The sequence below is a fragment of the Monomorium pharaonis genome, chromosome 8 (assembly GCF_013373865.1).
Source record: "Monomorium pharaonis isolate MP-MQ-018 chromosome 8, ASM1337386v2, whole genome shotgun sequence".
NCBI classification, from domain to species: Eukaryota; Metazoa; Arthropoda; class Insecta; order Hymenoptera; family Formicidae; genus Monomorium; species Monomorium pharaonis.
Window position 1 is genome coordinate 417,745 of NC_050474.1, and position 26,533 is coordinate 444,277.

At 39.8% G+C, this 26,533-nt stretch overlaps 4 protein-coding genes across 5 annotated transcripts in view; 1 reads left to right on the plus strand and 3 right to left on the minus strand.

The window, feature by feature from the left end:
- Positions 1–9,709, minus strand: part of LOC105838091 (RNA-binding protein fusilli) — a 35,844-nt gene extending 26,135 nt beyond the window's left edge. The window contains exon 1 of one of the 2 annotated variants that reach the window (XM_012683379.3): positions 7,407–9,580. In XM_012683379.3, the coding sequence (XP_012538833.1) occupies positions 7,407–7,583 (177 nt within the window). In that variant the 5' untranslated portion in view covers positions 7,584–9,580. Of the gene's footprint in view, positions 1–7,406 lie in introns of both variants that reach the window. The other variant, XM_012683378.3, reaches the window with a different exon arrangement.
- A 5,980-nt stretch (positions 9,710–15,689) lies between these two features.
- Positions 15,690–17,800, minus strand: LOC105838095 (GPI mannosyltransferase 3). The gene is made up of 3 exons (XM_036290503.1): positions 17,562–17,800; positions 17,412–17,479; positions 15,690–17,327 (listed from the first exon to the last, which is right to left on the minus strand). The coding sequence occupies exon 3, from the start codon at positions 17,247–17,249 to the stop codon at positions 15,783–15,785; it is 1,467 nt and encodes a 488-aa protein (XP_036146396.1). The 5' UTR covers positions 17,250–17,327; positions 17,412–17,479; positions 17,562–17,800; the 3' UTR covers positions 15,690–15,782.
- A 2,488-nt stretch (positions 17,801–20,288) lies between these two features.
- Positions 20,289–24,892, plus strand: LOC105832495 (zinc finger BED domain-containing protein 1). Its single transcript, XM_012673493.3, has 4 exons — positions 20,289–22,213; positions 22,483–22,898; positions 23,165–23,319; positions 23,410–24,892. Exons 1-4 carry the CDS (start codon positions 20,912–20,914, stop codon positions 23,736–23,738), a joined length of 2,202 nt encoding a protein of 733 aa, XP_012528947.1. The 5' UTR covers positions 20,289–20,911; the 3' UTR covers positions 23,739–24,892.
- A 160-nt stretch (positions 24,893–25,052) lies between these two features.
- On the minus strand, positions 25,053–26,526 carry LOC105832493 (transmembrane protein 138). The gene is made up of 4 exons (XM_012673490.3): positions 26,292–26,526; positions 26,144–26,216; positions 25,760–25,934; positions 25,053–25,692 (listed from the first exon to the last, which is right to left on the minus strand). Exons 1-4 carry the CDS (start codon positions 26,423–26,425, stop codon positions 25,586–25,588), a joined length of 489 nt encoding a protein of 162 aa, XP_012528944.1. The 5' UTR covers positions 26,426–26,526; the 3' UTR covers positions 25,053–25,585.
- Between the last annotated feature and the right edge of the window lie 7 nt (positions 26,527–26,533).

Sequence of the window (26,533 nt, forward strand, 5' to 3'; positions counted from 1 at the left end):
CGCGCATCTCTGTTTGATATACGAATACTTAGGGATGACCGCGCGGTCGTGGCCGCTCCTCTAAAAAAGGGGAAAGAGGAGGGAGAGAAAAAGAAAAACACACACACACACACACACACACACACACACACACACGCGGCTCCATTCCCCCCCTCCTCCTAGTCGCGCTGTATGCATATGTTAAAGTGCGCGCATGTATAATTAAGCGATGTTAATTCCCGATGAAACGACACGAGTATACACCGTCGAATACGACGAGTGACGGTTTTTTCTAACGGAAGAAAACGTCAGTTCGGCAAATACAAGCGGCTTTTCGGATACCGCTCAAATATTAAACAATCGCGAGTCTCGCTTGAGCAAAGATATTTGGATATACGTACTTTGCACGTCTCTCGAATAGAATCGCGAAGCTGAAATAACGAGATCCGAAATCCGCGAGATTTTCAATCTGTGCGAGCGAAACGTGTATTGCCTCGTCGTTTTGCGTCCCTGACGCCGGCGGCGCGTGTTTCAAGATAGCCGCAGCCTTGCTGTCAGCATAAGTCAACGTCCTCTCGCTTCTCACGGGAGAGAGAATGCTCCAGCAAATCTGCGACGGGATACACCCAGCCGAACATCAACCATGCTTACCGCGAGAGTTATGAAATTGGTAACTCTTATAGAGTAAGCCGTGGTTTACTGACGTTTGAAGAATAATTAAATCCCCTCGCGAGAGGATTGTGTTTCAGAAATGGCGACACATTTCTGTATATAGACAGCCAGTTGCTTTCTATAATTAGCTCCATTCAAAAAGAGTGAGTCAACAGCAAAGAAGATTTGTAAATTGTTGTAATCAATCCTTAAAAAAGAATCTGTTAGCCGAAAAAATGTGTACATAATTTGATTCGAAAAGACAGGACGTAAAGTTATTGCATCGTTATAAAAATCTAGGATACTCCTGACAGGTGTCAGTAAGCTTCGCTTTCAGTAGCTCTACACGATATCTGATAAGTTCAATTAATTTGTATGCGATAAGTTCAGATAAATCAATCTACCTTTGTTTGATAACTGCAAATCAGTATAAACAATATATCAATATTGAGATAAACGTAGATCAGTAAAGGATGTGGAGTGGAGCCCCCACGAAACTTGCATAACGTATTCAATTGATAGTTATGTAACATAGACTTGTATAATTTTAAATATCCGTATAATCATTTTGATAAAATAAATATACGTGGATTTTCCAGGTTCCCAAGTTTTTCTCGGCGCGTAATTGTTTTTGATGTAAAAAAAAGATGTATAAAAAAACATGCGCATGAACTTGACCACACGAATCATACGCAGTCGCAAATAAATACGAGCAAATAGGCTCGAATAGAAAAATAGATAAAAATATCATATACGTTGCAAATTACACCTGTACTTTTCTTCCCTGCCAAACATTACAATTTTATCAACTGTAACGAATATTATATATATTCCACGTATCCAATTATTAAATTGCAGTTGGAAATGTTGCATTTTCGTAATTCCTCTCGGCAGAAATTCGAGAAAAATTACTGCCGCGAGTTGACAAACACTATCCTGGAAAATTCGAGTGGCGATTTTTGATGCAAGGTGTTATGTCAGAGACTGCTATCTAACGCGATATCATAAAGCCGGCAATGGCAGCAGTTCTTATCGTTCGATTTTCTCTCCAAGAAACCGAGAAGAGCCACTCATGGCACTCGCTCGTTCACTCGCTCGCTCGGCCGTTGTCCCCCATCGAAGCACCATTTGAGATTATAGGCAGGCAGGTATGCGACTCGGAGGAGGGGGGGGCAGGGGGAAAGGAAACGGCCGGCCAGATGGGACTCAGGCGCACTCGTGCAAGACACGATTCGCAACGAGGAATAAAGGAAACCGGGAGCACCTGTTGCCGCGGCGCGCGGCACACGGCAGGCGCAGGCGCTAGATTTCTCGAAACGAAAGACACGTACATCATTGTCGTGTGCCACGAGAGAGTAATTCAAAGAAGGAAATGAAAACAACGTCATGTAGACGTTAGGTAAATCCTGTGTTTCGTAATTATTATATACAACTCTTAAGTAGAAAAAAGAAATGAAGGTATAAATTTGATATATATTCTTGTATCGTCCCCTAATATTACAGTCCAATGGATCTACGCAAGAAGATTGAGGACTTTAACTTTTATAGATTTAAGCTTGCGTTTGCTTTAGATATATAAAACTTTCCGTCCAGCATGCTAAACATCAATGCGAGGCACAATATTAGACTCGGCGATCTTTCGTTTTTCTCGTTTTAACGTTTCTTTCTTAAAATACACAAGACGAGATTACGTCGGAGACATCAGGGCGACGTTGCGCAGAACGTAGAAAATGTCTCAATCGCGAAAGGGAAGAGTATCGCAACCTACCCTTGCGCAAGACCGAGCTACGAAAGCGATCGCAAGCATCTGCACTTTCAATTGCAAGTTTCGTACAGGTGTGAACAAGCGAAAATCGAATTGCAGTACAGATAAATCGAATTACGGACTCGCTCAACCTGAAGAAAATAATGATACAGTCGGTAGATAGAATTAAAATTAAAAAGAGATAGCAGTTGGTAGTTAGGACTGTTTAAACGAAATCGGGATGAAAGATTTACCAGAGCAAAAGGGAAAAAGAGAGGGAGAGGGAGAAAGAGAGAGAGAGAGAGAGAGAGAGAGAGAGAGAGAGAGAGAGAGAGATCGCAGCCGAAAAGCAGAAAGAGGGGAAAATGACGAAAAAAAGAAAGAACGTGCGAACGGCGCCAGACATAACTGGGTGATCGCAGCAACACGCCTGGAGCAAGGCCTGGAGGTAATGGACGACCTTTCGAGGGCGCGATGCTCCGCCCCCCGCCGGATAATTCGAGAAACAATGGCAGCCGACGACACGCACCGGCATGACGGCGCAAGCGTCTCGCGCCAAGAGAGACCGCGGGATCGAGGATTCGGAGATTCGCACGATTCAAACTGTCACGAGAAATAACGTCTCGTGTCTAGCCGCGTGTAAATCTTCCAAATTTTTCACTTTAAAATATAAATTTAACTAAATTGTAATTGCGATCTATGCGTGCCATTTCATACAGCATATGTTTCTACAAAGTATTCTTGAATACTATATATTTTAAGCGAACAAAAGAATTATATAATCGACAAAAATTTTAAAAAATAACGATACAAAATTTAATTAAAATAAAAGTTGTTAATACACTATAATCACTTTATTACGCAGCTAAATACAATGCGGTATATCAATCCCACGCTCACACTCGTAATCTCGTAATTTTCCTACGCAAGAAGAGATCGTAAATGCTTCAAGGAATATACCAGCCTCTTTCGCAAAACAAAAGAAATTCAAATTTTCGAAATCAAGGAACGTTTCATAGATTATCACAGATAATCCTCGCCACAGCTTTCTCTTCGTTCCAATTTGACTTCAATTTTACTTTCGATTTAATGGAGAATATCTCTTGGCTCAAATTCTCCCCGTCTATAAATTTAATGTCATATATTTCATGTTATATAAAGAGAGAATGTGACAAAAAATGATTTAACCATGCATTTTGACTTTCATAAAAATCTTTCGCGATAAAATATTACCAAGACGAGATAGATAAATATCACACTTTTAAACATCCTTCTGAAATATACTTCTAAAAGAAATCGAATGGAAAAAATCATATTAAATTGTATTATCGAGCGATTTGAGACGCCAAGTACACAACAAGTATATATAAAAAAGTCAAAGAAATTGAGAAATGAATATCATGTGTTGCATATGAATACAATTTATTGAAGAAAAAAGGGTATTTTATGAGAAGAGATAACGTAGAAAAATAATAATAGACGTCGTCAAAGTATTTAATAAATTTTAAAATTATTGTGTTGATTGGACTAAATTTTATAAAATAACATATAAAATATAAAGCGGAGATCCTGTTATCTGCAAATGCAACTCTGTTTCGATAAAAATTTAATCAATTCGTAACATTATCTTGACAATTTTTACTTATCAAGGCATATAACATTTAGAATAGGACAGTTGTGGAAAAATATGTTAGTTATCGTAATCGTTTCTTGAGGAACATATATTTCTTGAATAATTTGACAAAAATATGAATATTTATTTATTCTAAATACACATATACTCTTGTATCATTTTTCGAAGGACGAGTACAAACTATTAAATTCTATAAATCAAACGTGCAAAATCTGTAATAAAAAACATATTCGTTAGATATTTTTAAAATTTATGTTGAAAGTTAGAGTTAAATGTTTAACGTTTAATGTGCTCCCTAATGAAAATAAAAGTCCGAGTGTTAAGTCAAATGTAAGGGAAAAGTAATAAAAATGTAAACAAAACTTGTAAAAAGCGTAAATTGAAATAGCAAAATGTAAAAAAAGTGTTTAGTTTTTACAACGCTTCTTTTGCATTTCATTTCAATTTACATGCACTTTACAAAAGTTTTGTTTCAAAAGAAAAACTCGAAACAATCGATTAATTGAACTTTTAAATAAAATCATTTCAATAAACTTAGAATTTAAATTTATCAAGCTAATATATCTATATTTGATGATACTAAATATTGCTTAAAAAAATGTATTGCTCAAAACTATCTTGACGGCCATGGCTTAATTCTGATCTCTTAGATTTCCACACCTTCTCTAACTGTTCTTAATGAAGTTTCTAAGATATTTATGGAACTATAATAGCCTCGTAAAAGATAAATCATTTGTTCGGACGTGCGTGAGAAAAAATTTTTCCATTTATTTTCTTATTTCCATCATAAACAAAATTCATGATTGCATTTAACCATATTAATTCATCGCACACAGCATTAAGCAAACTATTGAAGAGTTTGTTATCAAAGTGTGAGATATTAAACATAAAATATTAAATTACATAGAAACTAAATCATCCTATTAAATTGAAAGTAGTGATACTCTTTTAAAGTCGTCTAGAAAGTTTTCGTAATTACGTTATGCCAAAAGTTCGCGATTTGCCGTGCAAATATTCAAAACACTCCCTTCGTTTTTCTTAATCTTAATCATAATTTTCGAAAAAAACAATAACTTTTAACAGTAACTTTCTTCCATTATCATCTAATAGACACAATGCACGATCGTATGAGCGCCGGGATCGGTTTTTGTTTGCATAACGCAGATCGAGATGAGGCCGTAGTACAAAGTTTTGAAAAAAAACTTGCTAATCACGATACTTAATCGATGCGAGCTCGACGAGCGTTCATCGTGAAAGCGTCTCGATCTTTCTGCGATATAGGACCGGTGATTTTACCAATATATATCACTATCGCCTTTTCGAATTGTTTCTCAACATAATTCACCGATTTCTGGCGCAACAAACGTTATATAAAATAGAAGCGGACAATCGATCGATTTGTGGAGCTAAACGATTTACCTAAGGAGTTTTCTTCAGATAGAGAATTTACATGTACGCGCGTGTGCGCATGTTATCAGATTTGAATTAAACAAACTATAATTCACGACCTCGTGTTGGAAAAGAAACTCACGTCGTCAACAGAACCTGATATTTTTAGCCTCTATTATGATTTAGTGAAGAAAAACATCTCGTATCTCGTACCTGCAGCTGTTTAGGACCACAACAAACTTGCGACTTTTAAATCAGCAGTTTGAATTAAGTAGAATCTCGCTTTGCGCAACTAACTGCTCTCTTTTTTCTAGATTGAGATCTTTACGGTGTATTTTACGAAGATAACATTTACGTAACTAAACTTAGATCTGAAAGTGATATCGTATACGAATTGACTCGTGTCCACCGACAATAGAATTTCCATTATAATTGCAATCAGTCTAGATACGCAAAAAACCGCGCGGTTAACATTTTGACTGTCATCTTGATATAATTTAAATTGCTCCTGTGCAATAAATTATTTCTTCAAATACTTAGAAAAATTTTTTAAACTAGAAAAAGATAGAAAGTAAACTAAACAAAAATCAAAATAAATCTACATTAAAGAAAATAAACATTAATTGCTGGATTTATGTAATCGTCATTCATAAATGAGCGACGCCTTGCAAACGTTACGCATGGGCAATCAAATGTGGACAATCAAAGTAGTAATGGATCTCTATAATAGTTAACAAAAATCTCAAAACAGTACTGTGAATGTATCACTGCGAGATATCATGTGTATTGTGACGTGCACGTTTACACACATAATTTATTTAGAAAGAATAATTTTAGTTTATTTCTAAATAAGTGGTCTCCTGCCTATAAAAGCCCATAAATGCAAAAAAATGTACTTTAGGAAAAATATACTTGGCCTGAAAGGCGTCTTTCGAAATTCGACTGTCGACAACATTGATATCGATATCTTCGAGCGCGCCGGATATATTTCTTATAAAGCACATCCTATTATAAGCTACATATCCTTCACTTTAGCAATAAGCAGAAATTGTTCTTTTTAAATAAGTTATGTAAATACACGACATGGTTTCTGTTCGCCATAATAGCATAACTTTCCATTCGCTCTCTTGTGCCTTTTTGTCGAATCGCAAAAAATAAGGGGGATATTCCGTCGTTCTAGGAAAAATTCTATCCGAGTTTCTCCCTTGAATCGCGATCGCAAATGTCACGAATATCAATTCTCCCAAGATTCACCTAGGTAACAATAATTCTGTTAATTTAAAATAATAGTGTTGATGAGGCAAATACGTTATGCTCGAATAAAATATTTGTTTCATTAATACTGTTATTGAATTATTAGACTAACGCTGTTAGTATAATACAGACCTTTAATCTGTCATTTTGAATACAGTTTATTTGGAGCGCGTGACTTAACGTAGGATGCGACCTGTGTTTCCTGTGTGCAGGCGAAGAAAATACAGGAAAGCACGTCCGAAACGAACATATTATTCGTTATTTGTATTCCGACGAAAGTTACTGTCAATTTCCGGGCGATTTCGTGCAGATAAGTATCAGCGGGATTCTTTGTAGCTCGCTCGCTGTGAAATTAAGAGAAAGACACTTTGACTCGCTCGCGGCAAAATTTCAAATCTAACGTCCCTGATCGATCCCTTCCAATCGTTTCGTCGAGCGTCAACAAACAAATGATATTGCCAACGTGAGCAATCGTTATAACGCAACGCACGCATCGCTCGACAAGTCGGTCGTGGCGATTAAGCTAATCTCAGAGTTCGATCGACGTCACCCTTTGGCGATCTCAGCTTGGCTGGATTCTCGCGGTCGAGGATCATCTCTCTTACCGGGAAAGGAGATGAATCTCGAGAGCCCGAGAGCCAACTCGTCCGTAGCGAGCCACTTCCGCCTCGCGCGCGCGCGCGCAATCTCTCTTTCACCTTTCGCCCGTCTCTCTCTCTCTCTCTCCCCCCTCCCCCTCGCACTTCGTCACCTTACCTTATTCTGCAGCTCGTCGATGAGCACGTAGACGAGCAGCGTGATCTCCTCCTCGTCGGAACCGAGCGCGTTTCCCTGGAGGCCGGCGGTCGCCACGTACAGGCTGACCAGGATGTTTTGCGAACTACCTCCTCCACCGCTGCCGCCGCCAGTTCCTCCTGTCCTCGTTCCCGTCATCGTTCCCGCGGGAGCGCACCTGGCGGCTCCTCCAACACCTCCAATCTCTCCTTCCTCCCGTTACGTTCTCTGCTGTCGCGCTGCTTCCCTTTCGCACGCACTCGCGCGACGCACTCCCGATCCGGTCGGGGCGTCCTTATCACTCTGGCCGTTCACCGATCACCCGCCACGCACGACATACTCCCTCGCGGCGGTTTGAGGTTATGAATCCGACGGAGATCCGGTCGACGGCGGCACGCACCTGGAGTAACCGAAAAAAGCGGCGGGAGCAGGATCGATTCGGTGCTGCCCGTCTCTTTTTCTCGCGCGTTCTCTCTCTCTCTCTCTCTCTCTTTCCTCGGTCGATCGGTCGATCGGTCGGTCGGTCGGTCGGTGGGTCGCTCGCTCGGACGGAGCACCGTCGAAAGTCGCAAGGTTCTCCGTAGCACTGACCGTGCGTCCCCCCGGCCGAGCGTAACGAGGCAAACCACGTCGTCGTCGTTGCCTCACCTGGCGACTGCGCGTCGACGCGGCCCCTCTCTCGCTCGTTGCCCTGGCCCCTGCTACGTCTTACCGCACGCGAGCGGAGGGAGAACCGAGAGAGAGAGAGAGAGAAAGAGAAAAGGAAACGCTTATTACGCGCCGTGTGGAAGGTGTTCTTGTCGAGCAAATAGCAAAAATTAATATCACGTAGAATTTCAATCGGCGTTAATGACGAGTTACGCCGGTGTGCGTCAAATTATCGGGCATTCAGCACCGAAGGAGAAGAGAGAGAGAGAGAGAAAGAGAGAGAGAGAGGAAACACTTGTTGCGCACCATGGAACACGCGCGTGTTCTCTTTTCCTCTCGCTCCTTCACCTGATAAATAACGAAACAAATAAATATCTGGCATAATTTCGATCTGTGTGAATTAACAACGAGTTAGACAGGTGTGCGGATCGATGTCGACGTACGGGAATTGAACGAAGCGAGCAGTGAAAACGGAGAAAGAGAGAAAGAGAGAGAGAGAGAGAGAGAAGAAAATACCTGTTGCGCGGGGAATATCCTGAAACGCATCGACGCACGGACTCGACGGAATTTGCGCTAAAGTGGCGCGTCGAACCACTGAGACGGGCCCACGATAAAGATAACGAGCATTCGGAGATCAAAATTACCGCAGATACGAGAAAAATACGGAGACAGAGAGAGAGATCGTCTATCGTCTATCGTCTATTAACCCGAGCATCGTTTATTGAATAATTTACTTCGGTGCAAACTTCCGAAATACTGCGCCATAGGTGTCGCTTGGAAAAAGTGCTCTATTTGGAATCGGACCACCTGACGACGTGATATGGCGGGGAGGGGGGGGCGGGGAGAGGAGGAAGAAGAGGGCTTTGCAGGATACCTATACTTGCTTGTTCATTGAACGAAAGTGGAGGGGATAGAAGAGACAGGGAAAGAGAAACAGAGAGAAAGACAGTAGAACCGAGCGAAAGAAAAAAAAATGGCGAGAGGAAGAAATGGAGGATACGTCGGGAACGAGGAGAAAAACGGATTTTTCGTTCTCGCGCGAATTTTCGTCGATCGGCGAGGTCGCGAGGAAAATCGGCGACGACGCGCGGCGAAGGAAAAGGTGCAAAACTCGCCAGGTGCGCAGACGCTCCGAGTGTCACCCCGCGGCTCTCTCCAGCCACGTCCGAAGCGCTTCGCCTCGTTCCGCCGCTCCTCGCTGCCCCTCGTCGCCTCCCCGGCTTCCTCGTCACGCCAAGCCGCATTACGCTCATGGCGGATCCATGTGGCACGGATCCACGTGAAACGGAGGACGCGCCGCGTTTTTTGCGATTCTCGCGCGACGCCTTCGGGCCTTCTTCTCTCCGCGGTCACCGACGCGATGCTCCGACGCTCCGAAATTTCGTGCAACGCGTGACCGATTGGTGAGAAAAGTGCGCGCGCGCGGCGGACATCGTCAAGTGAGAAAATGGCGCGAGTGCGTAAGACGTCAGAGTTTCGAACTTTCGTGAGAGCTGAGTTCATCTCTTTTCTCTTCCGACCCTTTCCCCCACCTTTTTCTCCTTCCTATCTGATATAATAAAAATATTTTACGCTCTAAACAAGGTCGACGCAGCTATTTCGTATTCTTTCGGCACTCGATGCTGTTTCGTAATTAGCCCTCCCAATTATGCGACGATGTTGTCGAATTCATGCGGCTTTCTGTCGCGCGTAATACCTACAGGGTATCCCGGAAAGAGATCACCCCTCCCCATCTCCGTCCGGCCTTAATTTCGATGACGTATGCCACCAGTAACAATTGCGTTGCAATAGCGTTGCAAAAGCGCCGGAAATGTCGAGTCCTCGATCGAGTTGAGCGCCCGCTTTCCTTCGCGGTTGAATCGTGTGCAGCCGCGCACTCGGAAGAAATCGCGAGGGAACGAATTGCTATTAAGCATCGTCGCAATTATAAGAGAAAGTACGGAAAATGGCCGAGGAAAGCGGAGAACATTATATATTATCGTAGCCGGCCTGGCACGCTAAATGAGCACGTTCGTTTTTTTTCTCTCGCCGATTATTTCTTTTTTTTTTCTCCTCTGACGATCCGTTGGCTCGATCACCCTGTCCGCTCTGGTTCACGTTGAACGTTGTTGACCCTCTTCGATGGCGTGATAACGATCGCCGCTATTCTCGAGAGTATACGAGGCGACAAGGCGAGAAACGTAGCGCTTCATCGGAAATACCGCAACGTTCGATTCCGCCGAGTCACAGCGCCGCGACCCTCACCGTTTCCTGCGTTTCTCAATCTGCAGGCGTGGAGCGAGAATGTCAATGATGGCTGCAATAAATTTGCACTTTTTATACATATATCGGCACGCATAGTCTTGGCGATGACCCAGTCAGATTACATGTATTTATGCATATTTAAACGCCTTTACATAAAAATATTGTCCCGTTGTTGCTCAGCGATTCTACATGCGTGCATGTGTATGCAGTCAAGTTTGAAAATAATTACGCAAAGAAAATATTGAATTACGCGCGAATCAACCTCGACGCTCCATTTAGCCGATCTACAAATGTATAGTAAAGTCCTTTAACCTTTTGCCCTAAGCTCTGACCTTAATTTAATTAAAACTGGGCTCTGGCCAAATCGCTTGAGCGCCGGAAACGTTTTTCCGTACATAAAAACGTAGGGTTTAGAGCCCGCGGCAAAAGGCAAAAGGTTTACTACGTCTATTATAATCTGAGATCGAGGTTCTTTTTATCTGGATTCGCATGCGCATATATCTAATTGCGAACGTAAACATGATCAAGGTAGCACGCGTAGACATTTGCACACGTGTCGCACTTGATGCGAAGGAAAGAAAGAAATGCGACGACCGACAGGTTTCTTTTCTTTTGAGACGTCTCTCCGTTTCTCTTTGTTATTATTAATGATAGGCACTCTTTCACTTGCCAAGAGAAGAGCAAGAGAAAGAAGAAAAGAAAAGCATGGAAGCCAGCTACCAGTGGATTTGATGTAGGAATATCTGAAGGAGTGAAGCGCTCAATTCCTAGAGAAGAGATCGCGTGTCACGTCGACAGCGCGGGATTGGCCGGCTATTTGTTGCCCGCCCGGTCGCGATTGGCCGTCGGCATCGACGGAACAACGAATGTACCGGGAACTTCGAATGGTTAATGAGAGGTGTTTTTCGCGCGACACCGTCTCGACCGTACGAAAGATCAACAAGTTTTTGTCATCAGAGATCGCGCGCGACATCCGAAATTCACGCTCGAAGATAGGTCGATGGGGGTCCAAAGATGGAGGGAGGAGGGGGAAGGCAAAGCTGGCATTTGCAGTTTCTTGCAGATGTTTCTTCGAATCGTCGTCGGCGAGGCTTCCTCTTTTAAAGAAAGGAGAGGATTGATGTAGTCGTTTTTTATCTTGTACCGAAAATCTGAGAATTAATCGTAGATAATTCGATCGATTTGCAAATTTTATTTCGAGATCTATCAAAATCTCATTAAAAAAAAACCTTTAGCGCTTTGTTATTCGTTAGAGGAGAGAAGCTTTGTTTGTGCGATAGTTCAAACAAGACAAATCGCAAATTTCAAAATTTCTCGCAAGCGATTGTTTAAAAAAAAATCACGCTGCTTTTCGTCGATCTCGAATTTACTTTGTCACGATCTCGTAGCCGAGACAATCTGGAAAGCTAATTCCGGGGTTTAATTCAAAGCTGGTGCTACCGTGTTTTAATCCCGGATAATACGGCCCTGAGAAGTAATAATTAAAGCGGCGCTGAAGTCCTAGCGAGCAAAGTCTGCCTGGATTCCGGTATCGGGCAGATCCGGTTTATGTTCTCGGACTCTGTTCCATCGTCACCGATATGAATATATTAATGATACTAATATCTTATTGCGTTATATTGTTATTATGATGTAACTACCACTCAAAATTTATCAGCCATTTCTGCGGATCGCCGCATCTTTTTTTGTCGTCGATTATTCTTAATTTATTATGTATCGTCGCCACGTTTTCTATCACATAACAATTTGATTTACGTGGCAAAACGAAATTCCACCAATTGCCAATACTGAATAAGATGTAAAATTATTGAGTCGACTCGTGTGAAAGAAATATTTCCGTCGTTTTCAGATCCTCCGGAGCTTTCAAAAATTACCAGTTTCGCTCTCAAGTAGAAACTTTGAAATAACAAACTTACTGAGAACAAAAAAACATAATTACATTTTCGAATCTTTTTTAAACCGATACGTTCTTTTTTTAATAGTCGAATGAACACTGGATTATTAACGCGTGTGAATACATGAATGAAAATACGTAAATATAAACGTGAGCGAATGTAAATGTGTCGAGAAAGAACGCGAAAGGGATGTTTCGCGTCGAGAAATCGCGCAACTTTTATGACATTTCAGAATCCGGTCTCTCGAGATCCAGCCGCAGTCGATCGACTACTCCGGGATTCAAAGTAATTTTTTTTTATTAGGAATCAAAGTTCTCGCGGCCATAACGGTTCTCTTTCATCTATCGGAACCAAAAAGCGAATATCAATTCCGACTACGTAAAGATCACGCAAAACTCCGGACATCTTTCTCTCTCTCTCTTTCATTCGATTAACTGTAACTCTGATTCAATTGTTTCTCTCGGATCCTTTCTCAGAATCCGCGAGATCAGATGGAAGACGTACGAGCAGAAAACGGGTATAACGTTAAAGGGACGACGAGGTCGATCCACTTTGGTCGATCCTTTTACGTGCGACGCAAGAAGACGAAGAACGGATTCACCGTTGCGGGGAACTTTCTCCCGAACCGGCGTTCAACGTTCAATGTGTACGTGGCTCTTGTGTCTGGCTACGTAACTTTCGAAACGACAGGACAGGTCTTTCGCGAATTGCCTGTGCATTCCTTTCAACGATACACATGGGACTGATCCTTGCGTCGCGATCTCGAGGATTCTCGCGTATAATCCGCAAAAATACGCGTACGCGCATATCCCGTCAACACTTTGCCTGCCAAGCTGATTTTAGTGTCGAGCTTAATAAATGTAGTGTATTACTTGAATCATTTATTTTTTCAACATCTGAATATAATTTATATACGGCTTCTTTAATATGTTTTAAATTATATTGGTAAATTATATTGGTAAAATTACATTAATAAAATTATTTTTAATTTAAATAAAATTGTCACTTGTCAATGTATATGTATATAACGGAGCCTTTATGAATGATGAAAATTTACGTTAAATTGATAAAGTAGAAACAATATATCGAAAACTCATTTATCATTTAAAAAATTACAGGACTTGGAAATAGAAATTTTTAAAAATCGCAAATTTATGTTTTTATTATTATTAGTGTTTTGAAATCTTAAAAATAGAACTAGTATAGGTTATAATATTGTAAGCAAATCATAAAAAATTATATAATTTATGACGCAAAACTAAATTTGATTTTTAGCGAAACGTTATTTATTACCTTTAAAAACGACCAGGTAACTCAAACATTGTTGTAAACAATTAATTAAAGTTTTTATCTAATAATTTTGAATAAAGTTTTTATCTAATAATTTTAAATAATAAATTTCATCGGTTTGTGCAAAAAAATTAAATAAAAAAAACCTCTCTGCATTATGATAGAAAGCTATTATCCATTTTGAAAAAACTATTATCATGTTTCTTATTATCAAATCTATCATTAAAAACGCATGCGTTTCGGTTAATACCATGCATTATTTAAACTAAAATTCTAAAGAATAATGTGCGTGTAGCAATGCGTTAACGAATTAATGATTTAGATAGGCATTATGTCGAACGAGTCGAACGACTCGTTTCGGTTTCTCGCAAGGACGCGCGGATATTTTTTGTAAGGGAGCGACCGCAGGCTTTTGCGAGGAAACCGGGCCTCTTCCCGGGGAGCGTAGAGCTTCGCCGCCGTGCGCGGCGCGGCGCAGCGACCGCGAAGAAACGGCAGCTCTCGATGAAGACGGGAGGAAGAGAAGGAAAGATCGGGAGAGAGCGAGCGAGCGAACGAGCGAGAGCATTGTGGTCGCTGACCCGGCCGGAACGTTGACTCCATGTAGTCAGTCCCCCCTCCACCCTTTAAATTTTCTCCGGGTCTTGTCGTGTAGCCGTACCTTCGATTACGTGGAGTTACCTTACCCCTTCCCGCTCGTCACGCCTCGCCACGCGTTCGCGTATCTCGCCGCGTTATTCTCCCGAGGAATCTCTCAGAGTTTCCTTCCCCACCTCCCACGAGTTTTTCCTCTCGACTTTTCCGATGGATATCTTACTTTCCGTTTTACCTCCTCCTCCGATCACCGTTACTGCGCGTCGCGCCCCCCGCGCCAGCTTCGCTCATTCATTTTTCCCCATTCGTGTTTCTAGCTTCTCGTCGGCAGGAAGAGTAATCCCCACCGGAACGGAAAATGCAAAACGCCGTTGTCAATTTCGACATTCTCCGTGAGACGCCGACAAATGTGTTTTGATTTGAACGCAATATCTTTGACATTTCTATGGCATCTTTATGCTTTATCTTTTTTTAACAGAAACATACATATCTTATAACACGTGCATAATGTCCCATGACGCATATATATGTATACATATAATGTAATTTAAATATAGACAATATGTTTAAGCTTACACATCTTCGCTTTTATTTAAATTAATATAGACTTTAAACAAAATTAATTTAACAAAATTTCTCTAGCACTATTATTAAAAAAGAAACATTGCATAAACTTTTAATCAAACACACCGTACATATCGTATTTAATAGAATCCACCATTTAATTCGGTTATTTCTCGTAACATGAAATGGCCACTGTATGGCTTCCAAGTTTTCAAATAAACTCTTAATTCACATCGCTTTCCTTTCTCGTGACTGCTAAAAGTCTATGTAAATTTGAGAAAAACATGCGGTAGAGCTTGAACGATAATTGCGTTTCGGAGCATCTGTAGGACGATGCAAGTACCGTTAGAATCGTTATCGTTCCTGCATCGAGAGTCTGGGATTCGAGTCCTACTTACTAACGGTACTCACTTATTCCAAGCGGAGGGCCCTTCTCTTCTCCCCGCCCGTAACCTGTTCTTTCCTCTAACTTCGCGGATCGTTTTAACGTAGATCTTTCGGTTTATACTTCACGATAATGGCCTAAGCGTTACTGATGGCCGGACGAACAGAAGATGCCGCTTTTTGTAATCAATAGCTAGAATACCGATATTGACTTCTTCCAACGCATTTCTCTGTCGTCACGCATAAGCTAAAGAGACTAATTTGAGAAATTGCGTAGAAAATTATAGGCTATATTTATCCGGACGTATGGGAAAGAAAGGGAAGAATTGCAAAACGAAGAAAATTATATCCTCGGTGCAAAATTCAGGACAACGAGTAGAAGAACCCCACATTAATTATATGGAAAATTGAGTTCAGATACACTTAGAAAATGAAAATTGTTAATTTGATAAATTTTTTTCAGTTTAAATATTCATGTATATTTCAGTCAAATTAAGAACTTCTTTTTTAGTGAATTTGTTTCAATTATAATATATATGTGAAAATCAACTCATCTTACCAGAACCATATTTCCTATACAATTAAAATATGATTTTTTGTTAATAAGTCAAAATTTATTGTAAATAATTGTTAGACTTAATCAATCTTAGTTTTTGACGCTTTGAGTACAAAGTTATTACTCATTAATAAAAATTTTTATTTATATATCATTACATATGTTATACATGAATTGAATATATTACACATGCTTATATAATAATATATTTTCTCCATAATTCCGTTCTGGAAAATATGTATGATATTTTTTGGCAATCAACTCATATGGACGTAAAAATTCAGAAATTTCATTCACTATGTTATCAAATACTATCACATAAGTCGGTAACGTGACTTTTTCATTGTTAACATAATTATCGTTGAGCCAGACTGTCGAGTTCGCGAAGAATTGATCCGCTTCGTCTACATAATCCTCGGCGTTGTTCAAATTAGGCTCGCATGTTAAAAACCTTATCGATGTGTTCACGTGTAAATGACTGTACAATGGAGTGCTGTGACACGGAGTCAAAATCAGTGTGTTTGTTGAGATGTTCGCACGAGTAATCTCGTCTCGCAGGATCTCTATTATCGGTAATGTGCCACATTGGTAAATCGTGGAAAAGAATAATCCGGGCAAGACGTTGCTCAATACAAACAACGCTATGACCTTTCGACGCTCACTAGGCATGACTTTGAAACGATTAAGACAAGAGAAACTTACGTATATTAACAGTGGCAAGAGGGGTAAGATAAATCGAAATTCTTTATGAGGTAGTAACGAATAGACGAATATAGACCAACCAATTACTCCCACCATAATCAATTCTTTTCGAGGGAAAAAATCGGGACACTTTAATATTAAGTAACAAGAAAACAAGAATGGAAAGAAGTACAGTTCGAGGAGTACAGGTAAAGCGGAATAGATGTACCATAAGGCGTTTTTGGTACCGTATGTGCTCCCGACGTTTCCAAGCACGTTAAGCTGGAAAAACTTCCATGGGGTAATCACATATGTTCCGTAACAGTAACTGTCTATTAATACAGAAATTGCTATGCAAATGGAACATATTAACACGTACTGACTAAGTAATTTTTTCTTTTCTGAACTCATACTAATGTGATACAAGCACAAGGGAAGCCACACGATTCCAGTAGTAGGTCTCGCCATACAGAGAAAACTTACTATCCACAAAAACTTTACGCTTCGCACATGGAATTTCTTCCATGGGAACATCGATAACGCTATGATGGTACAGGCAGTCTCCACTGAATTTATCAGTGTTCTTGTGGCACAATAATACCAGTACCAGTTTATCAACAGAGCGCTCAACATCCATATGTTCTTGGTCCATTTGTAAAATGCGTAATCCGCATAGGCGGCGAGAATAGCTTGAAAAACGCGAGGCAGTATCGTCAACAGTGGCACGCTATCCAACGAGAGTACGGCAAGCGCTCGATAAAGAATCGATATGAGAAACGGATACATATAACTACGGATCATCGTTATCCATTCCCACGTGAGGTATCCGTAACCAAAGGCTAAACGATGGGCCACCTCCAACGACTGCCAATACTCGTCCGGCACATGAACGGTCCGTACCACGAAAACGCTGAGTAATCGCCATAGTATTAGAAATGACAGCAATCCAAGTCTTCTCCGCAGACGCATTTCGGATCGGCAATCTCAAGTCCGCGTGCGACAGAAACACAAGTTTCTCATCGTGATACGTTTCCACGTGAGTCAGGCCTAGTTAATAAAGAAACTGAATGCATTTGGGATAACCCCATAACCGTGCCTCGACACATTATTTAAATAAAAAAAAACTATTACCAGATACATGTGCCGTAGTTCATAAAGAAATCGAAATGCCCAGTCATTTTGAAATTTGGTTCTTGTTTCTGTCAAAGTAGAATAATACACATTTTTAAATATATTGTTTGACACTGGACATAACCTCCATCACACGTTGTGCAGTTGTACCGTGCTGCACCTAGTGCTGTTGAATAAAGCGCCTTTTTTTGTCCATAAAATGTTGAACTAACTACGTAACCAATATTAATGAAACCCGTAGATAAAATTCACGATTTTGTGGTTCTCTTCCGTGCTATAATCAGTAACAGCTGCAGCTGTTGCCACTAATAAGGCTGCGTTCGGAAACATCACAAACAAGTGCTCTTGGGTAGCATTCTATCCTTGTCTCACATTCAACGAACAATGATAGAATGATACCCGAGAGCACTCGGGTAATGTTTCCGAACGCAGCCTAACAGAGAGGAACCTTGTTCTTGTTGTTCCCCGAATGGATTTCCGACTCTGGTAAGAGTCACAGTACCACTGAGAGGAACCTGAGAGCGATCATTGCGTCGTTTTAGGTATTTTCATCCATCAGCGCCTCTATGTGCACAAAATGTGCACATTGAATTATGTAGTCAAATCTATGAATCCTGTAGGTAATGTGCATGACTTTTTGGGTCTCTTCTATGCTATATCCACGTTTATTTGATTAGGTTTCATGCTATACCCGTAAATTTTACAATTATATGCATTCATATTTTAAATCCGTTTTATGCAAATGTGCATAATCGTGTTCTATAAATGTGCAATATCACATATTCATGATATAAATTCAATTAATCGATTTGATAAAAATTCACTCACCGATTGCTGTCGCTGCTCCTGCTGCTGCTGCTACTGCTACATATTCCTTTTCCGGAATACCGAGTCGCTCCATGAATGCCGCTTTCTGCTGACATCATCCTGCTATTCTCGAACCGCACATTAATAACGATCGCCCGATACTTTATTCGGCACTCCCGATATTACGGATAATATATGACACACGAGTAAAACGTAAACCGCGCGCGAGAATTTCACTTGACGCGACCGTTACATTTGAAAAAATACGTGAATAGGACGGCTCGTCTGATTGGCGGCGAAAATCAACATGGCACAAAAGTGGCGTGACGTCACGTAACTTCGTGGCCGAGAAACGCAGGCCGAGAAAACCGTTTGAATAAAAATTACGCGCCGAGATATAACAAACGGAGACAAATTCGTTTCGAAAATATGAAATTTCGTATGCTCGCACGACGACTAGTAGCACTTCACTTAATTCACTCGCGATATTTTACCGAACCTATCCTCTTCACACTTTGCTCGAATGCGTACGCGACCACTTCACTCGAAACCGAATGCACGATGCCTCGCGGGTCGTCTGTTAGCGCGACGACATTCTCGACATAGCACCGTACCTGCGCACAATGAATTCTCAACACGCGAGCACGCACGGAGTCGACAATGCGTCCGACCGGCGCTGGAGCGTAAGGAAACATGGCGGCAGCAGCGGACGTGACCGTTGGTAGGTGCACTCGGCGGTACTCGGCGCTAGTCGGCGCCACTCGGCGTTGCTAGGCGACCGTTGACTTGTTGACTCGCCGCGCCTGCGCCGCTGTCGCCATGTTGCTCCGTTGCTCCGCGCTCCAGTCACGTACGCCACTCCAGCGCCGGTTAGACGCTCCGTCGACTCCGTGCGTGTCTCGCGTGTTCAGAATTCATTGTGCGCAGGTACGGTGTTGTGTTTAGAGTGCTGTCGTGCTAGCAAATGATATGCGAGCCATGTGAGATCGTAGCAGAGGTCGTATTCATGTGTAAAGCGCGGCATCGTGCGTTTGTCTTCGGTTTCGAGTGAAGTGTTCGCGTGCGCGTTCAAGCAAAGTGTTTGCTCGAAGAGGATACATTCGGTAGAATATCGCGAGTGCCAATTAAGTGAAGTACGTGTTACTAGTCGTGTGAGCATACGAAATATGGTTGCGCTAAGTGAAATTCTCGCACGCGGTTTATGTTTTACTCGTGTGCGATATATTATCCGTAATATCAGGAGTGCCGAATAAAGTATCGGGCAATCGTTATTAATGTGCGGTTCGAGAATAGCAGGATAATGTCAGCAGAAAGCGGCATCCATGGAGCGACTCGGTATTCCGGAAAAGGAATGTAATAGGAGCAGCGACAGCAATCGGTGAGTGAATTTTTATCAAATCAATTAATTGAATTTATTATATTATGTATATGTGGTATTGCACATTTATAGAACACGATTATGCACATTTGCATAAAACAGATTTATGTTTTACAATTTTACAATTATATAAATGCATTGCATATAATTGTAAAATTTACGAGTATAGCATGAAACAAAACCAAATAAACGTGGACATAGCATAGAAGAGACTCAAAAAGTCATGCACATTACCTACGGGATTTATAGATATTTGACTACATAGTTAAAGGTACACATTTTGTGCACATAGAGGCGCTGATGGATAAAACACCTTAAAACGATGCGATGACCGCTCGGTCTCAGGTTCCTCTCTGCTAATAATAATTAATTAAAAAATTCAACGAAATTTAACACAATAACTATAAAGTCTCCATTCTTTGTTTTACGTTATCTGTGGTATAAAATCCAATTAAAAATTCATGGATTATAATAAATTTTAATTGTTTTATTTATTTTATTTAATATTATATATTTTTATTTTATCTACATAAAAATGATTCGTTTATATATCCATATCGTATTTATATATCCATAATTCTTAATAAATATCTATACATTTAAATCTAACTGAAATTAAGAACAGTCACACAAATCATAGAAAAAGAATTAATTTACAGAATAAAGTTGTTTTTTCTTTTTTTTTTGCTGACTGTGGCTATTGGACGACGCGACGCCTTCTGCACCATGCGGTGCGCTCGCGTCAAATCGTCGCGCGCGTGTTATGGACAAAGGAAGTGGGAAGTTGGCCGCTTCCGCCGCTTCGTTGCTCGGTGTCACGACGCGAACGCCGTATACATCGTATATATAAAACCACGAGTTATATCTGTCCGCCATTATGGTTGACTCGAATCGATCAGGCGAGGTCTATAGATAACGATACTCCTCGCGTAGCGGACTGCACGAAAGTCGATATCGCATCGTCGCAGGTAAGTCGATTGCTGATCGCCGGCCTACCATCGTGCCTTTCGACACGAGGGATTGAATTGAACTTCGATTGCCGCGCGAAAATACGGCACGCGGAAAAGAGGAAAACAGATATAGTAGTGTTTAAAACTGGCCGTACTGGCTCACTCGCGACGTACGATGCGTCTCCGCATGGCCTCAAATAGTCTCGAATTACGCCTCATGAGATCTCCGTCGTCCTGATCCGCGCGCGCGGACGAACACACAAAAGAGAGAGAGAGAAAGAGAAAGAAAGAAAGAGTGAGAGCGAAAGCGAGAACAAGAGCCCGTGAGAGTACATTACACATGCCGACGCCGGCGGTCGCGTGCCATGGAGAGTAACAAGCAGACGGTGCCGGGGTCGGTGCCGAACGGCACGGCGACGAAGCCGGGCACGTCGGATGACGCCAAGAATGACATACAAATGGTACTGGCGAAAATGATGGAGGAAAAGCACACGTATACATATAAAAAATTGGTGGTGCCGCCGTCGATGCGGAGTATTTACTGGAAGTTCTTTGGGTTTCCAGCCACCGATGACGGCGACATACTCACCAAGGTGAAGATCGTCTGCATACTGTGCAAGACGCAGATTGCCTACAACCGCAACACGAGCAATCTACGCATGCACCTGCAGAACAAGCATGCCCGCGAGCTCCTCGAGCTCGAGTCGTCCAGCCTGCCTTCTTCGAGACAGGTCCTGTCACAGGACAACAAGGAGCGCAAGATACAGAAGAAGCTGCTCAAGGCGGGCCTCAGCCCTACGAAATACATCTATACCACCAACGCGGACGGTACCGTTCAGATAGACGGTGACATACAGTTTGTTACAGATCCAAACATAAGTCTATCCAACATGGAGGATGACATCACCATCGGTCAGCCGTTGAGAGTGATGATCAAGGGTGGATCTGGTATTAACGGTAACGGCCAGAACGTAGCGTTCCTCATGTCCGAGGAGAACATGACGAATCAGTCGGTCGACGTGAAGACCGTGTCGGATGCGATAGCCGAGTTCATAGTGATGGATCTGCAGCTGCCCGAAATTGTAGAAGGACGTGGCTTTCAAAGACTAGTGGCGACCTTGCGCTCACCCTGCGAGATCCCCAGCAAGAATAAGTTAGAGGAGGAGATAATACCAAGGATATACGATAATTTCCGAGATTCGGTGGTTAACTCCCTGTCCTGTGTGGCCACCGAACTGGCACTGACGATCGAGGAGTGGCGGTCCAACAACGACGAGAGCTTCGTCACAGTGTCGGTTTATTATCAGAATAACGGAGAGGCTACTTTAGAATATAAGGTTTTAAGTACTCTTCACGCGCCGCAGGATTGGGAGGAGCCCCAATGGGGAAGCGTCATAGATTCTTTGTTACTCGACTGGGATCTTAAAGTCGAGAGAATAACAGCAGCTGTTGTTAGCATCTCGAGAGCGGACTTGATAACGGCACTGAATAACCGTGGTTTGACTGTAGTACCATGTTTGCTTTATACACTGCAAGTGTGTGCGCAGACTTGTTTCGAGAATCCTGAAGTATCTCAGACATTAGCCAAATGCAGATCACTCATCGGAGCTGTCATAAGTCATCCAACCGCGCTTGCATCATTGACTATGCAAGAACAATTGTCAGAGGTATCTTTGCAATGCTATACAGAAAGAATTCAAATTAATCAAATTAATGTATTTTATTTAACTTGATATTTTCTATTTAGAATATAATTTCTTGCTTATAAGTAAATAATTTAATAACCATTTTTTTCTGTATATAATTAATATTCAATAAAATAATTTTTAATGCATATGAAATACTGTGGGTGAATTTTCATCTAGTGTAAAAAATGAGTAGAGTTAATTTATTTTAGAGTTAATAATTTATACATATAAGAGAGTTGTTCTTATAGTTGGAGGAAAATACTGTATTGTTGGATTACCCTGCTGTATGGATGTCGACATATACAATGCTGGAACAATTGCTCGCACGTCGTAGTATGATTACATCCATACTGGAAGGCATCGAGGGTATAGATCACGAAATGTTTGAAATCTCCAATGAACAGTGGAAAATTATGGAGGACATCGTAAATGTTCTCGAACCATTCAAAGTTACCATCATGACATTAAGTGAGGAGAAAATGCCTCTGATATCCCTATTGAAACCATTACTTTGGCAACTTGTGTCGTCGCATCTCAAAGTAAAAGAATCGGACAGTGACATTGCCAAATCTTTTAAAGAGTCGTTGTCAGATATGTTATGCGAACGATATGCAGATTACAATGTCACACTGCTTCTACAAATCGCAACTACTTTGGATCCTAGGTATATAAACAGATTTTTAAATTTATTTGTAATTGTTAATATTATATATATTCAATCCCAACATGAGTTACCATTGATTAACTTGATATGAAACAAAACATATAGAATTAGAACTGGAATTGAACTTGCAATTATCCACTGTGTGAACTAAATGTGTTCACATTGAGCCATACTTCATTTCCAATTGTAATAACTTATTTCGGGATATTTCATACATGTATATGTTTATGTATTTCATGTATATTTTTATTTTTTGTTATATGTAGATTTAAAGCAATGCCATATGTCACTGAGGAAGATAAGAACATAGTTAGTACTCCTATAAAGGAAATGTTGACAAAGTTGATTCAGGAAGAATCTGGGGACATCTCTATAAAAAGTGAAGATGAAGCAGTACCAAGTAAAAAAACTAGAGTCTCAGGTATTTTTTTTTTTTTTAGATATAGTTGTACCCATCTTAAATTATACAGGCAACATGAAACTGATATTTTACACCAACTTTTAATTGCAGGTATGGAATTCTTACTTGGTGGCCTATGCACTACAAAGGTTGGTATGCCCGCGGAAGAAAAAGCGGATCTCGAGATTGTGCAATATCAATCGGAGCCCTCGGCACCTCTCCATTATTGTCCCCTGCAATGGTGGTCAAAAGTGTCCGCGAAATGCCCAAATCTGGCGAAGTTGGTGAGCAGATATCATTGTGTGCCTGCTTGTTGCGCACCACCTTCGCGCATCCCACCGGACGTACAAATTCAATACGATACAAAGCGAGCGACCTTGCCACCTCATTTAATTGACAAACTACTTTTCTTGCATGGTAATCATACTATGCAGGTATGAAAAATGAATTTTTAAACTTGCGAGACGCTGCCTGAAAAATACCTCGCTGGTATAGAGTATCTTTACAAAAAATTGTTGAACTTGCAACAATTTAAAGTCCAAAGTGATATATACACAAGTAAACTCTCTGTATAACTTTCTTATTAATTTTGTATACAATGTACGTATTATGTAAGCATTTAAGTACAGAAGACATTAATTTTGTTTTTACTTTTATCAAATAATATGCGACATTCCCAAGATCGATCAGTTGTTACTAGGTAAATAAGATCTGAGGTACATGTAATGTATAATTTTCGATATAAATTCATAATTTAATTTATAATTAAAAGAATAGAAGCTAATATAAGATCTTTCATATATAGAAGAATAAACTATTTTATATAAGATCTAGAATTTCATAAAAAATAAATATAATTTATTCACGTTTTGCACAATAAAAAATGCTTAGATTGTCTCGAAACTCTCTTCAATGAAAGCATAATCGCTTTATTTTATTAAAGCTTATATATTTTAATATGTCTGATTTACATAAGCACACACATATACTGGCACATATAAAACTGAGAAATAAATGTTTTGGAATTTGTGACCATTTCTGAGGTTTGTTAAAAATCATAGAATTTTCAGCTATTGCGATTAATAAAACATGTAATCAAAAGATTACTGTGGATTGTGCCATGTAATGAATTTTTAGTGTTTTCTTAAAACACACACACACACACACACAAAATATCTAATGGATTTTGATCTATATTTTGTATTACAATGTCTTTGAAATGTATATGAAAATGTATGTATATTAACAACGCATACTTAAAATTAGATGCAAATGCAATTTGATGTAACATGCATCAATATGATTACGTGTGTTATTGTTTATCTTATTTAGTAATATTATCTATTTAAAATGTATAAACATTTTCTAAAATACTTATCGATAAAAGTTCAATACATAATCAGAATTGTTTCTTACATTGAAAAACAGACAAAATAAAATAAGAATTTGTAATATAAATTGATCTTTTCATGATCATTTGTATAAAAAATGTACTCTAAACGATTTCAATTTTATAATTTATATTAATATAAACGTAATATTGATACACATAAAAATGAGCAGATAAAACATTGTAATAAACTTTTCTATTTTATTTTTGTCTTTCATTAATTATTGTGTCTTAGATTTATTATTAACAATAAATTTTAGTCTAAAATTAATTGTATAGAATTATTAAAATAAATTGTATAGAATTATTAATTGCATTAATGATAAATATAAAAAAAAACAAAAGTAATTTTTAAATTAACAAAACGACAAAATAAAGGCCATCACACAATGCCAGGCAACAGGCAATAGGAACAAGAAATAAAGAAAGAGAGATCTTTTCTCTCTTTCTCTCTTTCATTATTTCTGTTCCTATTGCCTGTTGCTTAGTGTGATGGCCCTAAATAAACGCAAAGGATAATCTAAGATTACAAAGAATGAAGATGCGTACATTGGTACAATTATTTTAATCAATATATAAAATCACATCTCTTTCTGCTTTCAAAAAATATATACGTACATGTATAAAGTTTGTAAAGTTTTTTTTATATAATGTATATAAATTGTACAATGTATAATGTATAAATTTAGAATTGAATATGCTCAAACATATATCTACCAATCTCTCTCACTCGTCACTTCATCTGTATGATATAATCATATAATTTGTACATATGCAAAGATATCATGTAAGTAGCTTAAGCTGTAAGTTTGAAATACACATATCCTTATACATATGTCTATATTTTATCAAAGCTACAATTATCCTTTGTGCGTATTGAATTTTATTGATATGTAGTTATGAAATACTCAGTTGTTTTTGTACCCATGCAGAACCCTTGTAAAATCTTGGATCACCGATCCTTAAAGATGCTCTTTTGTAAAAGTAATAATATAGCACTGCAACTTTATACAAACTCTGGATTATTATTACCCTCGTCAAAAAGATGATGTTCTAAGTTTTCTGGTGTACCTGTTCTATGTGCAGAATAAAGAATGTGAAATCCGTTTGTCCAATAATGTTTTAATGGTACTGACCAATGTATAGTAATGTGCCATGTATGCAAACTTATTGATAATATCATATATATAATGCATAATACTAATGTCATGCGGAATCTCGTGTATAGCAGTTGTATCAAACCTGCCTGAAAATTAAATCTACTTTAGATGTCTCTGTCAAAAATATAAAAAAAATATGAAAACTTGTCAGAATTAGTAGCAAAATGTTAAAAGTAAGTTGGAACGGAATATTGCGATTAAATCGATTTACTTCCAAATTAAACTTGTGTTGACACAATCTAACAGCAGATGTTAATATTATTTAAATTGGTGTATAAAACCTATTCTTAAGTACCTGAAAAATATAAGTAGAAAAGAAGTTTACTAAGAGCAACGTCAGAGCCACGATGAGACAAAAATCTTGAATCCTGAAATCGTAGCATTAAACATTCTATAACCCAGTGTCACGATAAAAATGAAAATTATTAAAAATCATTACGTACACATAGAGCACAAGCAGATCCGTTGGGTGTTGTCTGGCAAAGCTCGCAAATGAATTCACGCAAACGTCAAAAAATAATAAAACATATTGCAGTATTACAATAGCTGTGTACTGTCTTGTGTTTAAGGAACTCATTTATCACCTATATTAAAAAATATCACGGAAACGGAATGTGAATACATACTCCCGCAGGTCGTCGAGTTTGTCGCGTCGTTGCTCAAACGGTTGCCATAGCAACCATCG

What these genes read in the sequence shown, in the direction of transcription:
- LOC105832493 (XM_012673490.3), bottom strand. Translation starts at nt 26,425, where the DNA reads ATGAGTTCCTTAAACACAAGACAGTACACAGCTATTGTAATACTGCAA. An exon ending in GATCTGCTTGTGCTCTATGT is followed by an intron (nt 26,217 to 26,291) that starts GTACGTAATGAT and finishes CTACGATTTCAG; the next exon opens with GATTCAAGATTTTTGTCTCA. An exon ending in TTTCTACTTATATTTTTCAG is followed by an intron (nt 25,935 to 26,143) that starts GTACTTAAGAAT and finishes TTTAATTTTCAG; the next exon opens with GCAGGTTTGATACAACTGCT.
- LOC105832495 (XM_012673493.3), top strand. Translation starts at nt 20,912, where the DNA reads ATGGAGAGTAACAAGCAGACGGTGCCGGGGTCGGTGCCGAACGGCACG. An exon ending in TGCAAGAACAATTGTCAGAG is followed by an intron (nt 22,214 to 22,482) that starts GTATCTTTGCAA and finishes TTGTTCTTATAG; the next exon opens with TTGGAGGAAAATACTGTATT. An exon ending in TAAAAAAACTAGAGTCTCAG is followed by an intron (nt 23,320 to 23,409) that starts GTATTTTTTTTT and finishes TTTTAATTGCAG; the next exon opens with GTATGGAATTCTTACTTGGT.
- LOC105838095 (XM_036290503.1), bottom strand. Translation starts at nt 17,249, where the DNA reads ATGCGTCTGCGGAGAAGACTTGGATTGCTGTCATTTCTAATACTATGG.